At 34.6% G+C, this 15398-nt stretch overlaps 1 protein-coding gene across 4 annotated transcripts in view; it reads right to left on the bottom strand.

Annotated features, from left to right (window-relative positions):
* Positions 1 to 4121: 4121 nt before the first annotated feature.
* Positions 4122 to 15398, bottom strand: part of Nrg3 (neuregulin 3) — a 1062638-nt gene continuing 1051361 nt past the window's right edge. For 2 of the 4 annotated variants that reach the window (XM_058581037.1, XM_058581038.1), the window contains exons 9-10: positions 13014 to 13085; positions 4122 to 12775 (exon numbers count right to left, since the gene is read on the bottom strand). In XM_058581037.1, the coding sequence (XP_058437020.1) occupies positions 12268 to 12775; positions 13014 to 13085 (580 nt within the window). In that variant the 3' untranslated portion in view covers positions 4122 to 12267. The remainder of the gene's footprint in view (positions 12776 to 13013; positions 13086 to 15398) is intronic. The other 2 variants (XM_046450261.2, XM_058581039.1) reach the window with 1 other exon arrangement.

Below are 15398 nucleotides of genomic sequence, written 5' to 3'. Positions count from 1 at the left end.
AGGACACGAGCTTTCTTTGCTGAAGCATTTTTGGAAGTTGGAGAACCCATACCTGACAGAGCCAACACCTCTTCAGCCTCAGTCTCCTCTAGCATCCTCCCTAGCCCTAGATCACCACCCAGCCTCTCTCCTCCAAGTCATCCTTCTTGCCTCAGATGCCCCCAGGGGAAGGGGCTTACACATCCTGACTGTAAGACAAGCACATAACACCTCTACCCAACTATGTCTCTTCAATCTACATGTTTCAGGCATGTACCTGTGGGAGTTTTTGATCTTTTATTGTTCCCAGGTTTGAACTTCATAAGGATAGATGCCACGGGATCTATGAAAGGTTCTTTGAATTCCCTGTCACGTGTGTCTCAATGTGAAAATTCATCATCCCTTCTTCATCTGAGAAATGGAACACAGAATTCTGGCAATCCTCTTAAAAGGAACTACAAAGTTCACATTTTTAGAGGTAGGATGTAACTGCTAATGCTTGAAGAGATAGCTTTAACAATTTTCAGCATGTCCCTTTAGGTGATTTAAGGCTGGTCATAAAAAGAGAAGGCACAAAACAGTTTTCTCAACCTTTAGGCCTTTGTCAAAATTTGGAGAAAGTCTGATGCATTCAAGTCCACTTACATGTATGGATATAGTAATCATCTCTTACACTATACAGTATGTAATGATGGTGAATCTATTAATTTCATAACATTATGCATTAGATATATACTATGATACACATACCATATTGGCATACATTGGTATACCTGTAGTTGTATTTTTAATGTACAAACATGTTTTATGGAAAGTCACTTATAGTAAGTAATTCTTGGAAAAGAAGTGTTTTGTTCTATTCTTATGAATATTCCCATAACTCAAATTTTCTATTTTAAAGCCATTTTGCTTCATTTTATTTTTCCTGAAGTCACATTCCATTCAATTTGTATAGTAATAGGCAAAAAAAATTATTGAGAAAGTATTTCCATATTTGTGATTTACATGCTACTTGTTTTTATTTCTCATTTTTATTTCCTAAATTTGCATTTTTATGTTATCTTTTCAGAGAGCTATTAATTCCACTATTTTTCTTATTCCAAATATATAATTCTTTTTTTTTCACATCCTTTATTTGTAAAGTGGGCTATACTACTTTCTCACTTTTTAACTTGAGCTCTTAACACTTCTTTATATTCTTAATGTTTTATTGATTTAAGACTGAGGATATTTCCAATTACAGCTTTGGGTGTTTTAAATACTTTGTTGTCTTTTTTGTTTTTCAAATTTCCTTTAACTGGATCTTTAATTTCCCATTTTACGCTTGTTATTTATAAAAGAATTGTTTTATTTTAAAACATTAAACATTTTTCTATTTTAAAATTTTGAAATAGATTGTATCTTAGGGTATACATAATTGCTGCTTTTTAAAAAAAATTACGATAGCGGAATGCATTACAATTCTTATTACACATATAAAGCATAATTTTTCATATCTTTGTATATAGAGTATGTTCATACCAATTCATGCCTTTATACATCCCCTTTTTTGCATTACAATTCTTATTACACATATATACCACAATTTTTCATGTCTGTTTATATATATAAAGTATGTTGACACCCAATTTGGGTCTTCATACATGTACTTTGGATAATGATGTCCATCACATTCCACTGCGCTTGCTAATCCCCTGCCCTTCCCTTTTCCTCCCACCCCTCTTCCCTATCTAGAATTCATATAATCCTCCCATGCTCCCCCTACCTACCGCACTATGAGTCAGCCTCCTTATATCATAGAAAACATTCAGCATTTGTTTTTCTGGGATTGGCTAACTTCACTTAGCATTATCTTCTCCAACTCCATCCATTTACCTGCAAATGCCATGATTTTATTCTCTTTGGATGCTGAGTAAAATTCCATTGTGTATATATGCCACATTTCTTTTATCCATTCATCCACTTAAGGGCATCTAGGTTGGCTCCACAGTTTAGCTATTGTAAATTGTGCTGCTATAAACATTGATGTGGCTGTGTCCCTGTAGTATGCTGTTTTTAAGTCCTTTGGATATAGTCTTGAGGAGAGGGATAGCTGGGTCAAATGGTGGTTCCATTCTCAGATTTCTAAGGAATCTCTACACTACTTTCCATATTGGCTGTACCAATTTGCAGTCCCACCAGCAATGTATGAGGGTACCTTTTTTCCCACATCGTCTCCAACACTCATAATAGCTGCCATTCTGACTGGAGTGAGATGTAATCTTAGAGTACTTTTAATTTGCATTTCTCTGATTGCTAGAGATGGTGAACATTTTTTCATATATTTGTTGATTGATTGTATATTCTCTTCTGAAAAGTGTCTGTTCTGGTCCTTGGCCCATTTGTTGATTGGGTTGTTTTTTTGGTGCCCAACTTTGTGAGTTCTTTATACTAGATCATATTTTTACATTGACAGTTTTTTTTTAAGTAATTGTATAGGTTTTCAGTTCTTTGTATCATCTTTTAAACTTTTTTCCTTGACTTACTTCCTTACAGTATTGTGGTCTTTTACTGACTGTTAGCCTTTGGCCTTAGCCTTTTATTTCAGTTTTGAGTGTGGGTTTACTGAACTAGGGTCAGGATGATTCTTACTTAGTCTGAAAGAATCTACTCTGATGGACATATATTCTCAGAAATTTCTCTTGAAAGAAAATGAAAGAGAAAACAAAGAATAAGAATGCAAGAACTCTATAGAGTGAAATCTAACCTTACAAATTTTTCTTTATGTAATCTTCATCAAGTTCTTAAATTTCTGTGCCTCCATTTCCTATTCTTCAAAATATTCCTATCAATGAATATCTACCTCATAAGATTATTATGAAAATTACATGTTAATGCAGGTAAAACATCTATGCCAAGCTAATGCTCAATTCTTTATAACGATTTCCTTTTATGCCAATGTTATGTCTCCTAGGTTTCAGGTTGATAGATTTTTTAAAATACTTTTCTTTTCTTCCTCCTCATTTTTTTCAACAGTTATTTGGGTATGAACTGAGTTATGAATTCAGTTGGGTATGCAGAGGTTGCTTTAAGGTTTTTATTTTTTCTCAACCATCCATGTTAACAAAATATGATAGATTTTGATCAACAAAATCATAAAAAAAGGTTACTGTGAAAATCAAAATATATACTGTAGGAGAACTTTATCTCTGTCCATTCATACTTAGAAATGTGCTAATGCCAAGAAAATATTAATGCATAACAATATACAAAATATTAAATATTGCCACATCAAGATAATAGACATTAAATAAACAATTGAATGATATGTTTAAAAGCCCTTTGAAAATACAAATTTTCATCCATGTAATGTCTTAGATAACCATTGAATGTGAGTAAAGATGATTTACTAAAAAAGGAAATGAGTGTAGGACATGTTTAAAGTTATTAAAGCAGGACAAAATATTTTAAATATCAGATGACTTCAATTTTGTAAATAATAATATATAATATTTAATAAGATTGGAAGGAAATATAGACAAATATTAGCAGTGGTTATATCCTTGTGATGATTTTTATATCTTGAATATCTTATATGTAAGCATGTAATATTTTTCTAATTGGAAAACAAAATTAAGCTTCAATATAATTACATTCTAATCACAATGTTTCTATGCAAAGTAAATAAAAAACATTAAAAAGCTCAAAAGATGTTGGAATGAATATATGAGCCACTGCCAAAAACAATTGAGCAAACATCTACCATGAATTTACCAAATGGTCAGACTCCTTGACCCAGCCATACCATTTTTTTCAATGTGTAACCAGGAACTTGTGTAAAGGAATTAGTCTAATTCATAGAGTTTTACAGATTTCTTCACAAACCTTATGAGATTATAGACCTTTGACCCTACCAAAAAATGCATGTACTAGCTGAGACAAAATCATTACTTACAATTGCAAGTATATAGATCCTGTGAAACACATTTGTGGATGTGTAGTTTCTGTCCAAAGGAAAAAGTAATGCATATTATAGTATCAATTATGGGTTACTTATTGAAGCAATTTGAATGTCAAATAATATAATGTCTAATTAAGTGAAAATATAAGAACAAACTGGGATTTATGTACTCTTTAAATTATTTATAAAGACAATGTATTGCCATGGGATAGTATGTATTAAAAATCATAACACAAAATAGAATGAAAATATGTAAAATATTCACATAGATGAGAGAAAACATATTACCCTTGACCTTCTGAGTTTGGCTTATTTTGCTTAACATAATGGTGTAAAGTTCCCTCTATTTTCCTGCAAATGACTTAATTTCATTTTTCTTTATGGTCAAATAAAACTCCATTGAGTATGTACACTACATTTTCTTTATCCATTCATCTGTTGATGGATACCTACCCTGGTTCCATAAACATAAAATATAAAAGTGGGAGGTGGTCACATGAAAAGCAAAGCAAAGGAAAATCAGTAGAATAAAGAGATGACAAACTGGAGTAGGAGTTAACGGGTCTTGCTGGGGAGGATGTTGACCAAATTTGTTATATTGTAGGAATGTAAAATATAATGCACCAATAAAAAATGTGAAGAAAAAATGCACTTGTGGAAACTAGAAGAAAATATGCAAAGACAATTTCTTATGGTTTTAGCATAATTTAATCAATGGATGATAAATTTTCACACTTCAAAACCATTAATTTTGAAATTAGATATAAAGAATGATTTTTCTGCTTTTATCTACCTGAATTTCTTTTTTCATTGTTTGTTTTGTACTGGGCATTAAACTCAGGGGTGTTCTACCACTGAGTTATATCCATAGCTCTTTTTATTTTAGACAAGGTCTTTCTAAGTTGCCCAGGCTGGCCTCAAACTTGGAATCCTCTGACTTTAGCCTCTCAAATAGCTGGGATTATAGGTGTACACCACTGTACCTGGCTCTGTGTCTTCATTTCCAGAGGAGACAGGAGTCACAGTAAAGCTGGAATTTATTGAATAAGCTCATATACCCCTTTTTGAACAAATCCTTTCTTGGATTTGGATCTGAGAAAAATGGTAAGTTCTTTTGTCTGTGTGTCAAACATTTGAAGAATATGATTGCATCTGTTTCCATAATTGACTCAATAGTTTCTTCTGTGTTTAGCTTAATGTAAAATATTTAATGAAAATTGTCAATGAGAAAACCAGAAGTTAATAATTCTTTTCACAAGTTTTTTCCATACTAAATACAGATTTTCATAAACTTGTATCAAGTTGGAGAAGATGGCAAAAGCAGACACTAATGTGTGGGTTCAATAGGCAAAATTAATACCCAGCAGATAATTCTATGAAAATGATATGTTGAAAGAAGAACCTAATTTACAGAGAAGATATATGAAAAGAATTATGCAAACTATTTGCCTGATATTTTCTTATATTGGTAACCTTAGCTTTTATTTGATTTTTTTAAAAAGAAGTTAATATTTTACTTGAAGACTTAAAAAATAATAATACTTGTTAATTTATTATTTAAAGAACTATAATTTGGCTTTGTTCTCTTACATAATTGGGTGATTTTTCCTCTCTTACAAAATGGAAATTACTGTGGTTAGAAACAATTTCAAGAAGGTTGAAAAGTCTGTCAATAACATAAGGAAAATTAGCAGGCCCTAGGCGATGTCTGTTTATAAGATGATATTGGCTGCAGTCATGAACCTTATTATCATTTACATTTGAAAGGTTCCTTGATCCCTCCACCAACACAACTAAAATGAGCAAAGCTACCCCCCCAAAAAAAATGACATTGGTCTCTCATTCTAGCTGAGAATTCCATTTAATAAAAGGGAATAAGAGTTATGTGCAATAAGAACACAACCTAAAAGAATCTGAATGTCCAACTCCAACAAAAGCTACTGAGGAGATGCAATAGGGAAATGGTAGTCCAGGTTTGGCTTCATAGATGGAAACTTACCTGATGAAGTCAAGATGCAAATGAATTAAGTGCACATCTCTTCAAACATTCCAGGTATAATGGAAGGAAATCATACATGTAAATATAGTTCCCATAGCCTTCATTCCCTACAGAGTGGTGTCCACTATTTTGAAATGTATTCTTGGAAGAAGATAAAGGAGATGCACATACATTGCTGGAAACGATTTTTTTTTTTATCAAAGCACAGATTATTTAGGATATAATGGGACATGCATGTAGTTTATTTCCCATAGCCTTCATATCCCTACAGAGTAGTGGCTGCCATTTTGAAATTGCTTTAGAAGATGATCCAGTACATTTTTTGAAACAAAATTTTCATCAGAAGCAGAAGCTTTTTCTCAGTAAATTTGTTAAAAATGATTATCTGAAAATTTTCTACTGATCATTTTGTATATTCTTTGTGTTACATTCTTGATTTAGAATATGATTAAAAGTATATTAGAATTAGATAATTCATTTGTACGCAATGTGTACAATTGCATATTAGAAAAATAAGTGATTTGAGGGATATCCTTCTAGGTAAACTATGCACAGTGGCCACTGACCAATGGGTGTAATGATTTTTAAGGTGAGGTTTTATGTTCTCCCACTTGTTTTCATTTTAAATACAATTATTTATTCTCCAGACATTGATTAAAAATAGAACTCAAAATCAGGTTGTGAAAGATAAGCCTTAACCACTGTACTTTCTTGCTATACGCATTTCCTATGAAATACACCTGAATCCAAGGCCTCCTGTGTCATTACATTTACCATACATTGGGTGCTATGTACTATGTGTAATTTTTAAGCCCTTATTTCCAAAAATATGGCATCAACATAGAGAGTAGCATGCTGCATTAGTGGTTCATCAGAACCTCTAAGTACATTAAAAACAATATAAAGTGTATGCCCCCTTAATTTGCATTTTCACATTACTAGATAGAATCCTTATAATTTAGAAACACACACAACTGAAATTTACTGGCTTTGATTCAAGTATTTTAACATTTCACATTGTTTTATTGAAGACTAAGAAAAAATTCAGACTTTGGGATCTTGACCAAGACAAATTATATATGGAAGAATCAGTGCTTGTCAGGATGATACTGAAAGAGCATATTGATCTGTCAAAAACAACAATTACAATCAAAATTATATTAACAAGTAAACCCTGCATTTTTTTGGTCTGTTTTGCCCCCCAAATGAGGATTACTTTCAATCATAAATGGGAAAGTGTCCCCAGACAAATTATTCATTAATATTTGGAAAGTGTTTTTAAAAAGTTTATGATGCAAATATTTCAGAATATCAATAATAAATGTTTTATTTGTTCATGAGAATCTATGTACTGCTTCTATGAACAGAGAACATCTTCAAGGTCTCATGCCTTCTTTGGAGAGCCCCTTGCTCTGTCTTTGATAAACATTGTCTCTTGAAAGAAAAAAAAAAAACCTGAGGCAATTGACCTTATATCCTCAAGCTTTGGAATTGGATATTTTTCTTAGCCATACCTTCTTTATTACCCATCTGAGGTACATTTACCTTAACAATAACCACAAAACAATCCCATATATTTCTCCATGGAATTTCAGTGTACCAAGAAAACTTTCAGTTTTTGCTATAGATTGATATACAGTATCCAGCTATTTCTGAGGCTCAGTGAGATAGACTTAATAGCCATTAATCTTTTAAAGGGTTGTGTTGAAATGATTGGCAAGTTGGCGAGTAAAGTCTGGGTTAGAAAGGCTGGATAACAGGGTATTCAATTTGGAAGGGAAATCAAAGATGAATTATCCACTAGATCATCCACCTTATTTGACAGAGAAGGTCATGAAGTTTCTCTTATATATAGATAAGTTAGAAGCTTTCACAAAGACAACTTTCAATATAAAGATTTTCTAATTCATTTTCAACAATAAGAGGTTGTTTCTTATCACACAGTTCTTTCATAGGCAACAATACACGTGCAATCAATACAGGTATTCATGACAAACATCAAAGTACTAGAAGCCGCTCTCTATTTCATCAAGATGGTATCTGGGCACCCTGCTGTTTTTGCTGAGATGCCTAAGATTGACACTTGGTACTCCCTCCTTGCCCCCACACATGCTCTGTCCTTACTAGAGTTCAGTGGGCACCAGAAGTCAAAGACAGCTGTGTAGGCATCGTGAGGAGAAGTTATGGTTAATTTTGTTTAAACAAAAAAATACATGAGACCATTAGACACTGTAGAGAGAGCAATCACTTACACCTGTCATTTAATTTTCACTTTTTTCATTTCTGAGAGAATCTAGCAGAGATTTTTATTCTAAAGTCTTGTGAATTTTCCAACCCAGGGGTATTTTTGCTTGTATAAGAAAGAGAAGGAAATGAAAAATGCCTGTGTGATCAAAATATTGCCAAGTTGTCTGATTGCTAAATGCTTTGATTTCATTGGCATTCTGTGAGGCAATCAGTTTGCCAAATTAAGCAAGAGATAAAGCTACCAAAGTAATTAAGCACTCTAATATACAGATATGTGTTGTGTGTGTGGTCACAGTAGGAAACACATTATTAAGAGAATCATGTAGATCTTAAGGAAAGAATTTCTTCCTTTACCCTCAGTATTTCTTTAAAAGGGAAAGAAAGAAATGGAAGAGATAAAGCTTGTTTAAAGGCTTCATTTTCCAGGGCATATTGAGATGCATTTAAAATTGAGAACAGCCCAGAAACCTTGTGCTGATCTTGCCTGAATTTCTGGAGATGAGAGTACAAACACAGTGTAGACGTGCTATTCATTGAAAACACTGTACTGAATTTATACAATTGAATAATAATAAAAAAGTATTCTTTATATATAAAATGTTTCCCAGATACCAAAAGATCAAATAAAAATCCCACCCCTCCTGCTGTGTTCCTAGGTATACTACATTCTCGTTGAGAAATATTTCATAGCACTTATCTCAGGTTTACAGGGCTGGAATCAAAGGGATCACTACCCCCACCACGCACACATACACTTAGGGAGTAATGGTATCCTTATAGCACCATATGGCAGGATAGCTGTTGAATGATGGCTGCATACATCAAACACATCCTGGTGGAGACCTGGTTACTGGAAGCCTTACCCATGCTTGCCAGTGCCTGTCAAGTTGTAGCTGCCATTCATTCCAGAAGCCAATGGGCATTTTGAAGACTTGCCCTTCCGTTCTCTTTTTGGTAGGTCTGATGTGTTGTCATGATCAAAACAGATTAATTTTGAATTTCTATATAGGCAGCACTCTTCAGAAACCCTTGCTATTGCTACTTAACCTAATGTATATCATTGGAGATGTGGTAAATTGACAAGCATTTAGTCTTTAACCTATAGCAAGGTAGATATTGGATCAGAGTGTGAAATATGGAATATTTAGTGTTCATAGATAATTGGGAAGAAAAATTTATAATTTTCCAACACCATTTCTAGTATTTCTTATTAGCACAAAATTGGTCATATTTTGAACAACAGCATTCTACAATAGTCACTGGCAATTTAGAGTAATAGAAGCTTTATAAAAAAAAAAGACATCAGAAAATGGTTCAAAGTAAAAAATGGTGACAATCACCAGTTATGAATATACAGCCTATTTAATTACAAATTTCCAAATATCTATTCACATAATAAAGGCAAGGAAAATGAAGCAAAAATCAAGTCTCTTGTAGAAATAAGCACTTCTCTGTAGGCACATGAGCTTGAAAGGACAAAGTACTCATGCCTCCAAGTATATGCCATGTTAGATTGACTTTCAAAGTCTGATGTTATCACTACTTGTCAACTGATGCTCAAAGATGTGCATATCTAGACGTGGACACTTTGCACAGGAGCTTCATATTCCCAAAGGAGACAAATGAGAACCAGAAGTAATCATTAATATCCGTGGTTTTATGGAAGATTTGTCTAGACTATTCTAGGCAGTTACTATACTTCTAAACTTTACATCATACTGCCAGTGGACTATCTGATACTCATGCTCCTTAGAATGCACAAGGAAGTGGGTTATGTTATAATCACAGAGTATATGGTTCTACTTCATTTTGTAAAATAAGATATTAGAACAAGACTTAAGTCTTACTGACAATATTAATTTTTTCCCAGTGTAAATAATAACTTCATTGCGTCATAGAGTACATACCTACCCTACTGATTAGGTGAATTCTGAATTGATCCTTTGGATAAGCAAGAGAATATTTCAGAAGAATAAAACAAAAACCAAGAACAAGGTTAATGTCTTCAGACTTGTGAGGCCTTCCAGTCCATTTGATAACTGTGTTAAATTTCAACATAATAACATATTGGATATTCTATAAACCTATAAGGTCTCTTCCTAAAATTTTCCAAAGTATTTTTAAATGACAACGTCAGTGATCTAGACTTTAAAAATTTTTGATTTTTAAAAATTCTGACATTACCTCTATTTTCAAAACAACAAAACTTTAATGGGACAACTAATAAAAGACACATGACCTTTCGTTAAAGTGTGTTTCTACCAAAGTGTTTTCAACATTTGAGACCTTGACTTTCTGCTAAGCAGTTTTGATTTAAAAAAAAAAAAGTGTTATTTTGCCTAGATGGCTTTATGTCTGTTATTAACGAATGTTCACAAAGAGCAATTTGCAATGTATTTTCAACAGAAACAATTTAACCTGAAACACGAATTGTATATTTTCACTAATCAATTCACAGGTAGTTACATCTGCCTTTCCATGGAATGTGATTTATCCACAAAGAAATTTTAACCCAGGTTTTCCCAAACTGCAGTAAAAGAAATCTTTTATATACTTTCAAATACTGTGCCTTTTTATTTAAAACAGTGTAAACATAACAACTCAACACCACCAATAATTGGAAAAAGACTGGATATGTGAACACTAATTTCTTTGAATGCCCCATGAAAGTAAGGGAAAATAAAACAGACAAATCTTCAGGAGAGGTTTCAGTTCACCTTAGCAGTGGTAAAAATATTGCTTTATTCCAAATAAACATACAACACAATTTCCTGTTCTTTTGGGGGCTTTTTGTGAACTGAATAGTCTGGGCTTTGTAATTTCAGCGATTTATTCTTTCCATATTAACCACTGAAGCCAATGAGTTGGTCCACACATAGTAGACTTGCTATGAAATCAATAGCAATGAGGATGAAGAGAACAAAAATGGTAGCTGTCAATTGGATAATTGGCTTGTGTAAATAATTGAGGTATGATTCAAAATAAACACACATCCTCCATTAATCACTTTGTGATACTGATATTCTCAATAAGCCAATAGTTGCTCCTTTCAAAAGTATTCACATCAGAAAATGGTCTAGACATTGTCGAGAGTTTATAGGACCCCACCATGCAAGTGATCTTGATTTAAGAACTCACTAATTGAACTGTATATTTAATGAATAACTTTCAAGTGAACAGATCTAAGAGGGAATTTTTTTCTGAAGATTAGATTCCCTGATGTTTTAGAACAAATTTTTAGCAAGCTTAATACACACACACACATGCACACACATATGCACGATGAACATGTGCACACAGCATATGTGCTGGAGGGAGCAAGCCCACACCTCACACGCTCGCTCACACACAGGCACGCGCACACACACACAGAAATGCTCTTTCAGAGCTTCTAAACAATCTCCAAGAAAAACATTTCTATTAGCATGATTTCAGTGACACGACATTGTGACTTCTTCTTTTTTTGTCTCTAATAATTTCATACCTCCCTCTGAGTGTTTTCAAATTTCAGGGGAGGATGGCACATGAGAGTAGCTAAGATTGCCCCAATTACTCCCTCCATCACCTGTCTTCGTGCCATTCTTCAGCAAATCAAATACAAAACACTATGTGGCTTGATGTGACATAACCTGTGATGAAGGTGATCGGTGAATGGAAATTTAGGGGTTGTAACTGGCAAGCCAAATGGCAAGGGCCACCTGCTCATGGGCACATCCACCCTCAGGATACAGCTTGTCTCTTTGAAACCAGGTTAATTACCAGTGTTTTTTTTTTTTTTTTTTCCTTGAGGACACTGGCACTGTGGACTGAGGGTCTGAATTGCCCACATTTTCTAAAAGCCAAAGAGAACACTGTTAGGACTAACTGAAATTGGATTCAGAATTCTACCCAAAAGCTTTAGTGGTAAGCTTTATCCCTCCTGAAACATTTCTTTCCCTTTAAAAAAATATTTTGTTAAAAAACACTATGATATGAGGGCGATAGACTATTTGGTTTCTTCTAAGTAGATGCTCTTAAATTAATGCATATAAATAATTTGTATTTAATTTCCTCTCTTTCCTGTTGAGCAAAGCATAGAATGCACAGATTCCTACATTTCGAGTCACTTGGTCAATGTGGAGTCTCTTTGTGTTTCATTTCTTAAGACAAATTGTGGCTCGCGTTCTGATTTGGCCGTGGGACTCAGGGGGAGAAAGGCTGTGTTTTCGCTCGCACTATCCTCGGTCTCTACGCTGGCCAGTTCGTAGTCTTCTGACCGTCTGGCATCAGTCAGAATTCGGATTTGTTCCTGGACAGTCTCTAGCAATATTTTCACTTCTTGTTGTTCTGCTAAAAGACAATCGCTGACTGGAATACTCACATTGACGATGTCAGCAGAATAAGAGTTTTTGCACCATTTGATGCTTTTGACTTCAGAAATCCCTGGCATTTGCATGCAGGTCTCTTCTAGACCCACTGAAGGGATGATGGGCACAGAACTGGCCCTTGTGGATGAATATCCCACCAGGTCCTTTTGATCCAAGCTATTAAAATAGGGGTTTGTTTCTCTTGAAGGCAGTTGCATATTTATTGATGCATTTTGTTGGGTTTTTAAACCATTGGATGAATACCTGAGAAAGAAACAAAGTATCACACATCCTGCTTTCTGCTATCTTTAGAGCAATAGTCAATCCACAAAGAACTTTTCACATGCACCACCTCACTGAACTCTCACAGCAACCCCAGAGACGGATAATATGCTCCCAGTTAAACAGAGAAGTAAACTGAAGCTCAGGTCGCTGAAGTGACTTGCCCAAGGTCACACAGAAAATAAGTGACAGACTGAGACTCAAACCCAGATCTTCTTACTTTAAGTCCAGGGGTCTTTCAACACACCACAGCTGTATAGGCAGGTGGGGTATAGTCTTCCTGACCTCTATCCTAGAATACAAAGTAAATGGGGATTGAGCAGGTAAGTGTGGCCTTTCCATAGTGACAAACAGGAAACCCATAATGGCATTACCCTACTCCATCAACTCGACCACCCTCTCAGCCCTGGCTTAGTCCAGTAGAGGTGTTGTGGCCACCCTATTTGGAGGCAAGTGGGAAGCCCCACATCAAGCATAGGTATTGCGGTCCTCAGTTTCACTGCTTTACCATTGATTTTTAGGATATATGAATCCAGTTAACAGCATACTACCTTTAAGAACTACCTCGCTAGCCCCTTGCTGAGTCTGAAGTTGGGAAGAGGAGCACACAATTTTTCTGCCTGCCTAGGGATCAGTATGAGGTGGCGTCACAGGGGCTCCTACAAGTTGAGCAGCTTTCTTTGTGTAGTTTCTAGAATTAGGTAATTCAATGGTGCGTGGCGACAACTTGTCAAGAATGCCAGCATGCCATTCCAAGTGATTTGAATATGCCAGAATGTGACTAGGTTCACGCCTGGTGATTTTTTTCCCTCCTCTGAGCTCCCCAATGCCAGAAAGAAGGATAGGTATATCACAGATTTATTTTTAAAAATATGTGGTTTGGGAACTTTAACAGATTTTATTCTGTTTCTTAGTGGTTTGTCTTGAACATGAGACATGTTTAGTTATATTTTAGTGTTATTCTCCTTATTATACATTTCATATCTTTGTCTTACATTGTTGTGTAAAGAAAATCATGTTTATACAAGTAAAGAATAATTGCAAGGGAGCATGTTGCATCTAAATAGATGTCCTTCTTGTAAGGTCACAATGGGAACAATTTCAAGGTATGCCTTTCTGCCAAATTCTAAGCAAAGGTACAGAACAGATTTAGGTCTTTGTAGTCCAAACTTTTCCTTCTGTGCATCGAATAGAGTTGGCAATAACTAAGTCTTGATCTAACACAAGACTACTGGAACAAATCTTCAAGTAAATACTCCCTCCATATCCCAGCTAATATCCATTTTCAAGTATAATAACAATAGCTAACACTTGCATGGGGTCACTTTCCTCATTAATTGAAAAAAATGTTGTTTGCTTATCAATTACAGAATAAGAATAATAAAATCAAACTATCCTAAAAGATACTCAAATGAATTGTCCCCAATTCTATCATTAGAAAGAATTAGTCTTATTCTGATTGTTACTATCAAAGCTAGAAACTTTTGCCAAATGGACATCCTGAGGTAACTCAGAATACCTTTATTTATTTATTTGGATTATAGAATCTGTACTCAAGCAAACTGCATAGCTGTGTATAAGGAACTTCTCTGGAAGATCCTACTACTTTCTTTTCAGTGTAATATGACTAAAAATCAGTCTGAAGGTTCTGCTCCATGAATTTCAAGAGTAAGGGGACAAATCTCAGACTCTTATAGTTTGTCCTTGGAACCAACCTATTATCATATGACTATATAGATAATCTGCCTATCAGACTCACTAATGAAACAGAGCCAAGAAGTATAACTAAAAAAACTGTTCTCTACATCAAAATCAGCAGGGTATATCAGCAGTTTGGAATCTAGTAAGTTGACAGTGATAGCTGCAAATTCCTATGCATAGATATAAACACTATCTGTAAAAGCACCAAAATAATATTGTAGGTGATGTTTTAAACAAGTAAACAATGTGGCACATTTTAGTACAAAGGCAATTAAAACCACACATGAAGCATTCTCCTAATATACCTGAGACCTGAAGGAAGGACTCAGATGAGAAAGAGGAAATGCAGTTTACCACTATGTGATTTCCAAAATTAGCTATTGGACATATGCCTGGCAATAACTGAAGCCTAAAACGTTACCAGAACATGAAGATGGGCTTTAAAGAATGAGAACTCTCCAAGATGTAATTTAATTTTGGATTAGACAGGATTTCATGCCCCAATGCCATTACATGCACTGAATCTCAGACAAATGGTAGTCTCGTTTTATTTTTCCTCATCAACTAAAACAGGAGGGGGCTGGGAATGTGGATCAGTGATAAAGCATGAACTTGGTCTATACCAGGCCTTTGGTTCAAACTTTAGCATAAAAAAAAAGTAATAGTAATTTGAGGAACCATGTTGGAGCAGGGGGTGCAGTACTCTGAGTGTCCTAGCAGAAGTTGAAGTGAGAGCTTAATTTCTAGAAGTGGTCCTGACTTACAAGATAATCAAGTTCTATATTATCTTGAGTTGAGAGTCAACCTTTTTCTGGCTTGGTTCATGAGCCTGTTGTTCATTGACTGCTACAACAGTTTACACAATCCTTCCTCTCATTCCTCCATAAAGAAACCACAGATGCAT

Source organism: Marmota monax, unplaced genomic scaffold, assembly GCF_021218885.2.
Source record: "Marmota monax isolate L192 unplaced genomic scaffold, Marmota_monax_Labrador192_F-V1.1 WCK01_AAM20220418_F8-fsc00004, whole genome shotgun sequence".
Taxonomy (NCBI): Eukaryota; Metazoa; Chordata; class Mammalia; order Rodentia; family Sciuridae; genus Marmota; species Marmota monax.
This window is presented reverse-complemented; position numbering and strand designations above follow the sequence as displayed.